Source organism: Ambystoma mexicanum, chromosome 12 (genome assembly GCF_040938575.1).
Source record: "Ambystoma mexicanum isolate Mex_15411 chromosome 12, UKY_AmexF1_1, whole genome shotgun sequence".
Lineage (NCBI taxonomy): Eukaryota > Metazoa > Chordata > Amphibia > Caudata > Ambystomatidae > Ambystoma > Ambystoma mexicanum.
The window spans coordinates 166386078-166398650 of record NC_090936.1 but is presented as its reverse complement, the minus strand read 5'-3'; the positions used below and the strand labels follow the sequence as shown (position 1 = coordinate 166398650).

Below are 12573 nucleotides of genomic sequence, written 5' to 3'. Positions count from 1 at the left end.
GTCACCTCGCTTTCTTAGGGTGTCACCAGCGCATCACGCACAATCTAGGCACCTAATCCCCCTGAGAGCCACACCCTCCCGTGAGCTGGACCACACTACCCCTCATCATGCTTAACCGTATTTGGAATTGTTGTTTTTTAGCCCAAATGCATTATTCGAATCTAGCGGTTATTGCCATTGCACAACAACAAACTTGGTAAGACTCTTGCTGCCCGTATTTCTGCACATGTACCTACCTAGTCGGCCTAGCTGAACCATTGCTTTGAGTCATTGATCGCCTTTTTGCACCTGTACCTACCTAGTCGGCCTAGCTGAACCATTGCCTTTCAGTCAGGAACCATTGCCTTGAGTCATTGATTGTATTTTGCACATGTACTTACCTAGTCGGCCTAGCTGAACCATTGCCTTTGAGTCATTGATTGCACTCTTGCACATGTACCCACCTAGTAAGCCGCAGCACCTGGCCAACTCCACCTCTGCCCAGAGCGGAACCTCTCCTCGTACCCTGCAGTGCACTCACACCTCTCCCCACAGACGGTTAGGACATTGGGATCACGACATGCGGTCACTGCCAACTGTCAGCTACCTTATTTGCGCTATCATAGTAGGACTCACCATCACCACATCCTTTTGCTCCCCTACTTCTAGCATTGCTAAGACCTATCACCTTCACTCCACCCCACACTATCCCACAATGCTCATCAGCAACCCATATCTCAATGACCCCGCCTTATGGCTCCAACACTTCGCCACCAAACCTACACCTAATCAACCCTGCACACTCAAAGATAGGAAACTCTGACTTGGTTCTAGACTGCCTTGCGCCCCTCCTGCCTGCAGCATTCAGCGTTACTACACTACTACTACCCTCCCCACTACGCAGAAGTCACCACCCTCCCAGAGCACCATCCCCACTAAAGAACTCAAGGGCGCCCTCATTAATGCCAGATATATCACGGCCCACGCGCTGGATATCTCTGACCTCATCACTGCTCAAAACCTCGATTTTGTGGCCATTACTGAAACCTGGTTACACGCAGCCTCTGGCCCACTTCTTGCCCTCGCCACCCCCAACGGATACTCGATTATTAGAGCTGACTGACAATCAACCTCCAAAGGAGGTGGAGTCAAATTCATACATAGAAATAACATTACACATAGAACCATCCCTAATACTGAGCTTAGCTCGGCAGAATCCCTCTGTGTGAAACTCACCCTCTCCCCAACCAACACTGCTACTCTCCACCTCATCTATAGACCTCCAGGAGCTCTTGGCTCCTTCACAGATGAGATCGCTGCCATCCTGACCGTCAATACCAAACCCAACTCTCAGGTACTGCTTCTAGGTGACCTTAACCTCGGCCTATCCGACACTAAGGACCACCTGGCCTCTGAGGTCGTCACTACACTTGCTAACTTAGGCTTCCAGCAACGCATAGACAAACCCACCCATATCAAGGGCAGAACGCTTGACTGGATCACCGATCTTAATTGTAACACCACCATAAGCGCCAATTATGCCTGCGCCTGGTCTGACCATCACACTATCATCTTCCACATACCAGCGACCAACCCGCACACCATTCCTACGATAGCTCCTGCTGTCCCCACAAGGAACAAAAAAGACATCACCAGGGATAAACTACTCCCACTCATCCTTCCCATCTTGAATGACTGTGCGTCCCATTACAATGACCCCACTGTACTAGTAGATATCTTTAATCAAACACTGCTTAAACCATTGACAATATAGCACTGCTCAAATTACGGAAAGCTAAACAACAAGTCCACCTGAAGTCCTGGTTCACCCCGCAGTTACGAACCTTACGTAAAGAAAAACGTAAAGCTGAATCACTTTGGAAGAGCCACCCCACTGTCCTAGTAGATATCTTCAATCAAACACTGCTTAAACCATTGACAATATAGCATCGCTCAAATTACAGAAAGCTAAACAACAAGCCCACCTGAACTCCTGGTTCACCCCGCAGTTACGAACCTTACGTAAAGAAAAACGTAAAGCTGAATCACTTTAGAAGAGCCACCCATGTGACTCGAACAAAGAGCGCCTCATTATCACCACCCACAACTACAAGGATACAATCCTTCAAGCCAAAAAGGAGACTTAAAATTTACGTATCTCCCAAGCGGAATCCAACACCAAGGAGCTATTTAAAATCCTTAAAGAATTGGAATCCCCTTCCCCTGCTCCGGATACTTGCATTAAAGATAGCAATTGGTGCAACAACATCCAAAACGCTCTCCTCAACAAAATCACCACCTTGCAATCAAAAATTAACACCAAACAAACCACCTTACTCACTAACCCCCCTACCAAACCTTCCATAACCCCCACGACTTCCTTCTCTCACAACCCTTTTAGCTTCAACCCACTCACCATCTTCGAGGTCGAAAACATCATTCGCAACTTAAAACCATCTAACTGCCAAGGTGACTCCTGCCCAGCACCTATTATTAAGGAAGCGGCACATGACCTCGCTCCTTTTATAACCACCTTCATCAACTCCTCTTTCTTAACTGGTATGGTACCCAATAACTTAAAGGACGCATGGGTCATCCCTCTCCTGAAAAAACTGACTCTAGACCCTGAAACTCCAACCAACTACAGACCTATCACTACTGGACCGTTCTTACTCAAGATACTTGATAGAGCAGCTTACCTGCAGATTCAGAACTATTTGGAAACTAACAACCTCCTTGGCTCAAGACAATCAGGCTTCAGACCTAAGCACGGGACTGAAACGGCTCTACTAGACCTCAAAACCCAAATTGAGGACATCAAAGACAATGGTAAACTGGCCCTTCTACTTCTACTGGACCTATCCGCGGCCTTCGATTTGGTCAATCATCAAATACTATGTCAGCATCTGAAATCCAACGCCCACTTCTCCGACAATGCATCCAACTGGATCAGGTAATTCCTTGACAATAGGCACATGAGAGTTTTCTCTCCGTCCTCATCGGCTGATCCTACACCAGTCCCTTGTGGAGTGCCTCAAGGGTCTTGTGTCTCCCCAACTCTCTACGATGTCTTCACCAAAGCACTATTTGATGTGCTTGACTATCTGGGCGTCACCTACACGAATTACGCTGATGACACCCAGATACTCATACCCATCACTGGTGACTACATTGCCGACTCCAAAGCCCTCAATGACATCTATCTTGTCATTCAAGCATGGATGGCCCAACACGAGTTGTGCCTCAACGATGACAAGACTGAGCTTCTCATCTTAGGTACGCAACAGAGACTCAACAAACTGAGCTCTCTGTTCGGTTCCTTTAACATTGACGGTAACCTAATTAAAGTTTCCAAAGATACTAAAACTTTGGGTATTTATCTGGACTCCTCCTTGACTCTCACTAGGCAAACCAACGCAGTAGCCACCGCATCTGCTTACATTTGCAAATTGATCTCAGCTTGTCGCCCATTCCTTACCACTCAGAACTGCATCACCCTGGCCAGGACTTTGGTTATGTCCAAACTGGACTACTGCAAAGCTCTGTACCAAGGCACTAACCAGGGTAATCTTAATAAACTTCAGATTTCCCAAAATAATGCCATCAGAGCGGCCCTCAATATCCCTCGTTCTGCTCACATCTCAGAAACCAGGAAGAACCTCAATTGGCTTTCAGTTGCCCAAAGAATCTCACTTAAAGCACTAGCCCTCACATACAAATGTGCAAACCATCAGGCCTCAACGTACCTTGCCTAACGATTTACACAGCATATTCCATCGCGAGTACTCAGATCGGCACAATCCCAAGGTCTTGCGATCCCTAGATTCAAGCTCCAATCTGCTGGGGGCGACAGCTTCCCAGTCCTGGCGGCCAAGCTTTGGAACACCGTACCTCTCTCTATCAGAACCCTAGCCTCATTCAACCTATTTAAACACAAAGCCAAGCTCTGGCTAGCCACATCTGACTAACAACCGTTCTTCTGATCATGACTGGGCACTGGGTCCCGGTTCTGCTTTGCTCCTTCACTACTGCTCTGTTTGCTACTTTGAATTGTAACGTCTTTTGTATTTTGTTCACAATTTATTGTAACCACTGTAACTATATGTCATGCCTGTAACGTTCTTCTAAGATATGCGCCTGGTTGCCCTTGGGCCTGGTCTCCGCTATATAAATAAAACAAATACAAATACAAATACAAGTAGGTGTGGTGCTGACGTAATCAGTTGGATGTGTTCAGTCTGGAGAGTGGACACCCAGACTGAGTTCTGGCTGCGTTAGGCCTGAAGAGACGCCTAAGCTAGCCGGAATGTGCTCAGCTAGCTATGGTTTATTAGGATGATGAGGTGTTTGTGGGGTCATGTTAGTACGAGAACAGCTAAGCCAAATTTATCTTGGTATAGCTATGTTCTATTTGAATGATGGTGTTTAGGAAAGAGGAAAGAGTAAGCGTAGTAGTGTGATATGGTGGTTGTCAGTAAAGCGCCTGAGACCAGGCACGAGAGCAGGACAGTGGGGGCGTATATAGCGGCATACGTATATAAAGCGACAGGATGGATAGGGGTAAACATGTGATACAGATAGCATGGGGATACAGGTACATAGCATATATAGGAGATACAGATATGTACCATCTGCCGCAGCATCCGCACCATCCGCATCGTCTGCAGCATCTGCACTATCTGCACCATCCGCAGCATCTGCACCATGCGTAGCATCTGGACAATCTGTAGTACCCGGACCATTCGTAGCATCTGCATCGTCAGTGGTATCCGCATCATCCACAACAATCGTAACATTCGCACAGTCTGCGTGACATCCGCGCCATCCTGCAGCATCTGCACCATCCATGACATTTGTTACATCTGCGCTGTCCGTATCATCTGCACCATCCACGCAATGTGGGCATATTATTTTGTATTTGTCTTTATTCAAAGATCATAGGTGTCTTTATTCAAAGATCATAGGTGTCAATTTCGATCCGAAATTACTCACACTAACACATTTTCAGATGGCAGAGGCTTTCCCCATAAGGGTGTCTGTTCAATGAAGGTTTGAACAAAGTGGGACACAGAGCAGGGGCAAAACAAAATATACGAATAACATAGGCAACAGGTGATTTACAAAGGGAACATTTACCTGGGTGCAAGTGCTTCTAACTAAAGAGGAGCACAGTTAAAGTATGCAAAATTAAATGATTGCATCATTATGCAGCACTGAAGGGAAAGGTGGGTCAGGTCGGGGGATGGGAAAATAACCTCTTCCCCTACCTATCTGACTCCACCACTCCCTCTTTGGCAAGTAAGTGAAGTTAGAGCTGAATTGAGAGGAGGTACAGAGAGAGGCTTGGACAGTGTGGCTGAGTGAAGAGGAGGAGTCTAGGGAACACAATGTGAGTAAACAGCGATACATAGAGACAGGTACTGAGGAGTTAAACCAATGATACATTTGTAATGTAGGAGACGGAACTTGAAAAGGGAGTGGTTGTGCATGGAAAGCCAGACAGCATGTTGTCAGCAGATAGAAGTGTCGGAGGAGTTGAGTATGTTGCGGAGAGTGCAGGTGGCAGAGTTGATAATTTTGTCTAGAAGTTGGAGAAATAGAAAGGAAAGACAAGGAATAGGCACAAGCTGTAGTCAGGTTTGTCGAGTACGAGGCTAGAAATGTATGGTGTCATGGGGCGTTGAGTAAGACATTGATGAATTTTCCAAATGCAGCAGAAAAGGTAGTAGTGGGGAATTTGTTTGGCCAGAGGTCGCTGTCAAAGAGGACCCCATGGTTGCTACCCTTAGGCGAGGGAGCAAGAGTCAGACGGGAAGGAGATAGGAGACAGCAGGGTACGGATGGCATTGGGAGCCTGTGACTTCTGTTTTTTTAAGAGTTCAGCATGAGGCAATGGAGAGCCATCCAGTTAGGGATTGCAATGGTACAGTGGGTTATCTGTTCCGAAATGGCTGGGGTGAACATGGGAAAGGAGAAAACGATTGCAGTGTTGTCAGCAAAGACGTGATAGTGAAAGAGCACAGGTAGTTAGTGTGAAGAGTAGAGGACCAAGAGTTGATCCTTGCAGGATGCAGACTGGGGGATGGGTGTTGTCGGAGGGTTGTGAGTTCCAGGAGATTTTAAAGGAGTGAATTTCCACGTAGGATGCAATCGTAGAGACAGTAGATTTATGAAACCCAAGGTCTTGTAGAGTGAGGAGAGAAGAGGAGTGACGAAAACGTCAAAAGTGGCATAGAGGTTCAAAATGATGCATATAGAATAGAGTTTGGAGCTGTAAGTATTGAAGTGAAAGTTGGAGACACTCATTAGTGCAGAATCAGTGGAGCTTCTTCTACAGAAGACAGATTGAAGTTCATCTCCATGGTCATTTTCCTCAAGGTACTTAGTGATCCAATTGAAGACCACCCTCTTAAGGACCTTTGAATAATGGGGAAAGAGGGAAATTGGGAAATGGTTCACTGGGATGTTTGGGTCAGCAGAGGGTTTCTACAAAGGGGTAAGACATTGGAGATTTGAAGGCAGCACAAAACAGTCCATTTAAGAGAGATAGCTAGAGCTCAGGGATAGTTTTTCATACTGAGTAAGTATTTCACTGTTTGAGGGCAAAACACATTGATAGGAGCACACGATTGGTTGGTGCTATGAATGATAGGTAATCATTGAGTAGGTGAGGTGGATAAGAAGTCGTTCGGAGTCAGCCCTCAACATTCCCAATAGCGAAAACATAACCGCAGCCAGGAGAACTGCACACTGGCCACCCATTCGCAAACGTATCATTTTCAAAACAATGTCCATTGCCCACAAGTGCCTCTCTAATACTCTCCCAGAACATCAGTAGAACCCAGTCGTCCAGACCAACTAGAACCCCTTATGCCTCCTCCAACCCAAAGTCAGACTAGCCAAAGCCGGTGGCTCCAGCTTTGCCTATATTGCAGACAAACAGTGGAACTTCTTACCTCCTGCAATGAGAGCAGAACCCTCATATTGGGTATTCTGAAAATCCCTCAAAATCTGTTTATTTACCTAGAATACTGCCTGCCTGCTCAATACCCTATATACCTTATTACACTGTCTTATCTCTTCAGTTTGTCTGCAAGTAACTGGTCTGTAACAGCCCCTCTGGGGTGTTTGTGCGCTTTATAAATTAAATAAATAAGTGGGAGGGGGAAAGGTAGTGAACAGAAGCAGGGTGGTGGAGAGAGAGAAGAGAACTGTGAAAGTGTCACAAATATTAGAGATTTTAGAGAAAAAAATATTAGCAAAGTAATTTGCAGAGACGGAGGAGGCGTTGGATATTGGCTTGGGAGCTGTCAGCAAAGATTGGAAGGTAGATGAAAGTTTGCAGGGATGACTGTGAGGGAAGCTGGTTAGGTTGGTGGAGATGGAGGATTTGGCAGACTGCAGTACAGAAGTAAGGATAGCAAGGGAGTTTGTGTAGGCTCAGATTAAGGTAGGGGTTTCATGATTTGTGCCAGCATCATAAGTCTCAACATGTTTCTTTTGAGCATCCAAATCACAGAGCTGATCAAGGACTGAGGACGGGGACAGGAAAGTGTGAATGTACATGCAGGATAGGAAGTCTTTAATTGCATAGTAAAAGTCAGAACAAACATGGTCAATTTATGAAGCATGAGAAGGGGAAAGAGACAGGAGAGAGGTCCCCACATAAACATACAATACACATGTTGGTGCTTGCTATTAAATTGCTCTGGTATGTTACCACAATAATGTGTATTACTGACTGGTAACTATCTTCTTTTTGTTTTACAGACATGTCAAACAGCAATGGAGGAGCTTTTCAAAGGAAATCTAGTTATAATTATCGGAATATGTTTTGTGCTAGGAGTTGTTGAGGTATTTAATGTTTATTTATTTTTGTAACATGCCTGATATATTCTCAAACATGTTAAGGTGCTCATAGTGGTAACTGCTAGGATGAGCGATAGGGGAGTCAGCAATGCACAAAGACTGGTAACAGACAGGTAGGTTAAGTCATCATGCTGGGGCAACAGAGAAGTTCAAGCCTGGGTGATTAGAGTTAATGTTCAGTCATTTCCTCTACAAGGGAATAAGTAGATTGTAAGGCTCTTCTGGAGGAGGAATGCCATTAAACAGCAGTTGGATATGTTTGTATTTTGTATTAATTGAATATCAGGGTGTTATTTTGAACAGAAATAACTTAAGAAGTAGGCGATAAGAGAGACCAGAGGTAGTTCTAAGGTAAGACACCTTCACTTAAGAGCATTGTTTGATCGAGTGACATGTACTGGGTGATGAAGTGGTGAATGGTTGGAACATATACCAGGGGTAGGGATTGAAGGACATAATAATCGTTTTTTTAACATTGACAGGCTGAGGCCAGTAGTTTGTGAGTTTGTAAATTACATGAAAGGTCCTGACGTCAGAATGCAGGTGACGCGGGTAAGGCAGTTAATTTAGATAGCAGGGGGAAGTGTTTGAGTGTCCCTTTGCATCACTCGGACGTGGGTAATTGAGCTGCGTTTTGAAGGATTTTACTGATTTGATGGTTTTGATGGCCTTGCTGAGAGAGCAGTTCTGTAGAGTGGGGCAAGTAGGAGAAAGGAGCAAAAGTAAAAGGAGGCTTTGGGGGTAGGGACGACTGATAGGCTGGGAATAGATCAGCAGCAGAGAGTTTGAGAGGAAGAGTACAGTAAGATGTAGTCAGCAAGAAAGTGGGGTGCATGCACAAGGGTAGATGTATAGACAAGTGGAAGGGCTATAAAGAGAGAGCATTTGTGCACGGACATCCGTGCAGCATGGTTGAAAAAAGTGTGTCACCCAGTTGAGGATGTTATTGAGGGGAGCGAAGGAGTAAAGGGGTAGACTAAAACAGGAATGCGCTGTTGTTCTGTTTATTGCCCAAAAGAGTAGAGATACATGTTCTAGTTGAGTGGTGTGTGAGGTGTCAGCAGATTTTTGTAATTCCTAGGAGGTTGAGTCTGGCTGCAGTGGAAATTCCTGCGATGAACTGGAAAGAGGTTCAGGTTGGTGTCTCAAAGAGAAACCCAACGTTGCATCCTATGGGTTGTTGAGCGATGGAAGGCAAGAGTGAGGTTGGCATTGCAGGCAGGGAGAGAGAAGACTTTAATCTTTGAGGATTTGTTCATGAGGTTGCATAGAACAATCAGCGGCGGATGGAGTTTAGGCAGTTGGTTGTGAATTCAGAGATTGGAGGAGTGAATGAGGAGAAGGAGAAGAAGATGAGATCCGAGTAGCATAAGCAAAGCAGTGATAGTTAAAGCAAAAGTAAACAGTTATTGGCAATGCCAACAGTTTGGGCTTTTGTGTAGGCATGGGAAAGGCAGTTCCCAGGCACTGCCATAGTGGCATCAACTGGCTATTAAAGGTGGCAGGTGCAAAATGGTGTGAGCACCTGGATATCTAGTAGCAGTTCCTGGCAAATGCCTAATTCTTATACACAAGCCAAAACAGGTGGCTTTACCAATGCTTGTTTTTAACAGGACATCAGTGAAAGCCGCACATAGTGCTTATAAATTGAGTGGCTGAAGGCAGACCTGGTTAAGACATTTTTTATTGCACCAATAGCGGGTTTACAACTCTAATTAAGTCACTGAGGGTCATTCCGAGTAGGGCGCAAAGAGATACCGGGTACCGTTAAGGACATCGGTGCCGGTAAACCCTTTGCGCCCTACTACGAGATCCCTTTGCGGCCCCGTCCTTAACGCCTGCTTTTTTTATGGACGGGATCCGCAAAGAGACTTCAGAGCTAATAACGGTACTGTAATTTACGGTACCGTTATTAGCACCTTCCCCATTCCCATTGAGCCCTATGGGGTCTCAAATGGGAATGGGGATTGACATTTTCAATGGGGACTTACCGGTCCCGCAAAGGTCGGACTAGACCAGAAAGTCCCCATTGAATGAGGGCGGACATGGTACCAGTAATGGTGCTAGTCATGGCGCTAATAGCGCCATGACTAGCACCAACCTCGGAATGAGGGCCATTAACTCTCTGAATACTGTTTTGAAAAAGAAACTGAGAGGCAGTTCAAATGCAAAGTTTGATTTTAAGGCTTGATTAACACAACCTCAGAAAGTTCCCATGAGGAAGTGTTTTGGGCAGCCGGGGCAGGAATTGGGTGGGAATTACCATAGGGATTAGCATGGTCATAGGCAGTCAGTGGGTTGGCAAATAACCAAAACAACACTACGAGCTTTGTGTCCCTCCTCATATGCTGTTTCCCCCTATCTGTAGTCTAATGCAATAGTTTTGGATTATAGGTGTTGCAAGCGACACCTAATATCTATAACCTGTTTGCTGAAGGAGCAGGTGCACGGAGTGAAGACAAGTGGATGCATGACTGGTCCTTAAGATTCACCGACTGGGAGAAGTTTCAGGGAGAGTTGCTGGAGCCCCATTAGATACAGAATTAGACAGACAGAATGAAACCCAGCCAAGTGGTGTGTCCTTGAAGGCAGGGACGAAAAGAATGTAAAGGCGGATGCATGATCAAAAGTGTAGAATGAAGTAGAAAGAACGAGGAAGATGAGAATGCAGCAGACATAAGAGTGGTGTGCAGTGCTTAGGGAATTAGTTATGTAGTTGTGAAAAGTCTCAGTTGAGTGTGTCTCAGTAAACAGATACAGGACTCAAATCTTGGGTTGTTTGATTTGCCAAACTTTACTAACAGCACTGCAAGGGGGACAAGAAGAACATACAACTCCCATTCAATCTAAGACTGTGCTATCGCAACCCTGTATTAACTGGTCTTTACACTTTTCTTTTTCAATACATAGAATTAGTGAAAGATTTCATAACTTCACTAGGGAGGATTTCAGTCTTCCCCAATTAACACCATGGCTGACTCTGTAGAGCCAGGCAACTCAGACACCCAATGTCATTTTCCAGTCTTCAGGAGTTAATCAATGAAGGTGTTTCCCTCTAAGACAGGTAAGCCATTTACTCCTCCCGCAACATTTATTTGAGGTAACTTTATCTCTGTGGCTTAATATACTTTAAGCATATTTCTAAATAATTTTCTTGGAAAGGGTAATAATCATTGAAGTAAATACATTGTTAGCTGCCACATTTCTTTTCTCCGTTCCACCTACTGGCATACATTTCAAGATGGATTCTGGTTATATTAGACCTGATATTAAATATATAGACCTAGGGCCTCATTACAAGTGAGGTGGAACGGGTTAACGGGACCTGCTAAAGGAGGCGGACCCGTTAAACCCGTTCCGCCTCCCCTCGCGTGACCCGATAAGTAACACCTTGTCACACCAGGCGTGCTCACCGGTCCCGCGAGGGAAAGAGAGAGCAAACAACGGGCCGCTCGTGATCGGCCCATTGTTTGCTGCCTTCCCCATTCCCATTCAGCCCTATTTGGGCTGAATGGGAATGGGGAAGGTTTGGGCCCAGGTTCCTGGAGGGAGGAATTACCGGGCCCTCCGAACTCGGAATGGCCCGGTAATTCCCCATTCTGGGAACCCGGTCCCAATTTTGGCGGCAGCCATGCCGCCAATAGCAGCATGGCTACTGCCAAAATCGTAATGAGGGCCCTAGTCTTTCCTGAAACAGCATGCTCTTTAGACTTCCATTTAAATTCACTTACACTTACATTTTTCATTAACATTCTTTAATCATTCAATTTTACATAGTTGCATTTTTACCCCACACGTGTTTGGAATGGAATCCAAATTAGAGGGGTCTGCGAGGGGAGTGCACCTCACAATAGTTTGGATAATGCAGATTAATGAGTGGAGGTGATAGGTCAAAGTTCCGTAACAATTTGTGAAACAAAAGGTTCAATTGGAGTGCTGTGTAGATTGGCAGAGAGAAGAATGGTTAGATGTTGGGCTCCAGAGGAGGGGAGTTCATGGATGAATGAGATATAGAGGACAGTGTTGAGAAGATGGGCGGATGGGAGAAGAAGGGAGGGAGTGAGAGAGTTACAAGGGTTGACAGGATGTTCCATATTTTGATGATGTTAGTGGGGAAGGCCTTGAAGGTCCTTGATCATTTGCAATGCTGCAAGCAGCGAGAGAATACAAGATTGGTGTAATAGAAGTCTTTGGCTGTGTCGAGACTTGTTGTCAGGGTCAGTATAAGAGTCCTTGAAGGCAGCAAGGAGAGTGGGAGATCAGTGTTTGCGCTATTGGCATATCTGTTGCATGGCTGTGGAGATTAGTGGTTGAGGACAAATGCAGGGGTGTGCTAAAGGAACAGGCTGAGTAGTGATCTTTATAAGGGTGGCCAGTGCAGATTTGAAGTCAGTAAAGGTGAGATCAGTAGACAGTGCACGTGGAGAATAGAGAGCTTTGTCCAAGTTGTGAACTTGGCCGAGGTACGGGACCACAGAGCCAGGCTTAAATGTACTTTGGATGATAGATGAAGCAGGGGGATGTGAGAGCGGGGGTGGAATAGAAATGGAGTATTGACTACGAGAGGGGTTAGTAGGTGAGGGGTCACTTGTAGCATCATATTAGACCATGATAAAAGTTATGAGTATGAGGTCAAGATTGTTGCTTTGGGTGTGGTTTGGAAGGTTTTGTAGGCTAACTAGTGCGTTGTCAAGGAGAGTGGAGTCATATTGCAGCTCTTATGCC

At 45.5% G+C, this 12573-nt stretch overlaps 1 protein-coding gene across 2 annotated transcripts in view; it reads left to right on the top strand.

The window, feature by feature from the left end:
* TSPAN8 (tetraspanin 8) overlaps positions 1–12573 on the top strand; it is a 663429-nt gene that overhangs the window by 570480 nt on the left and 80376 nt on the right. For both annotated transcript variants that reach the window (XM_069627690.1, XM_069627689.1), the window contains one exon: positions 7750–7833. In XM_069627690.1, the coding sequence (XP_069483791.1) occupies positions 7750–7833 (84 nt within the window). The remainder of the gene's footprint in view (positions 1–7749; positions 7834–12573) is intronic.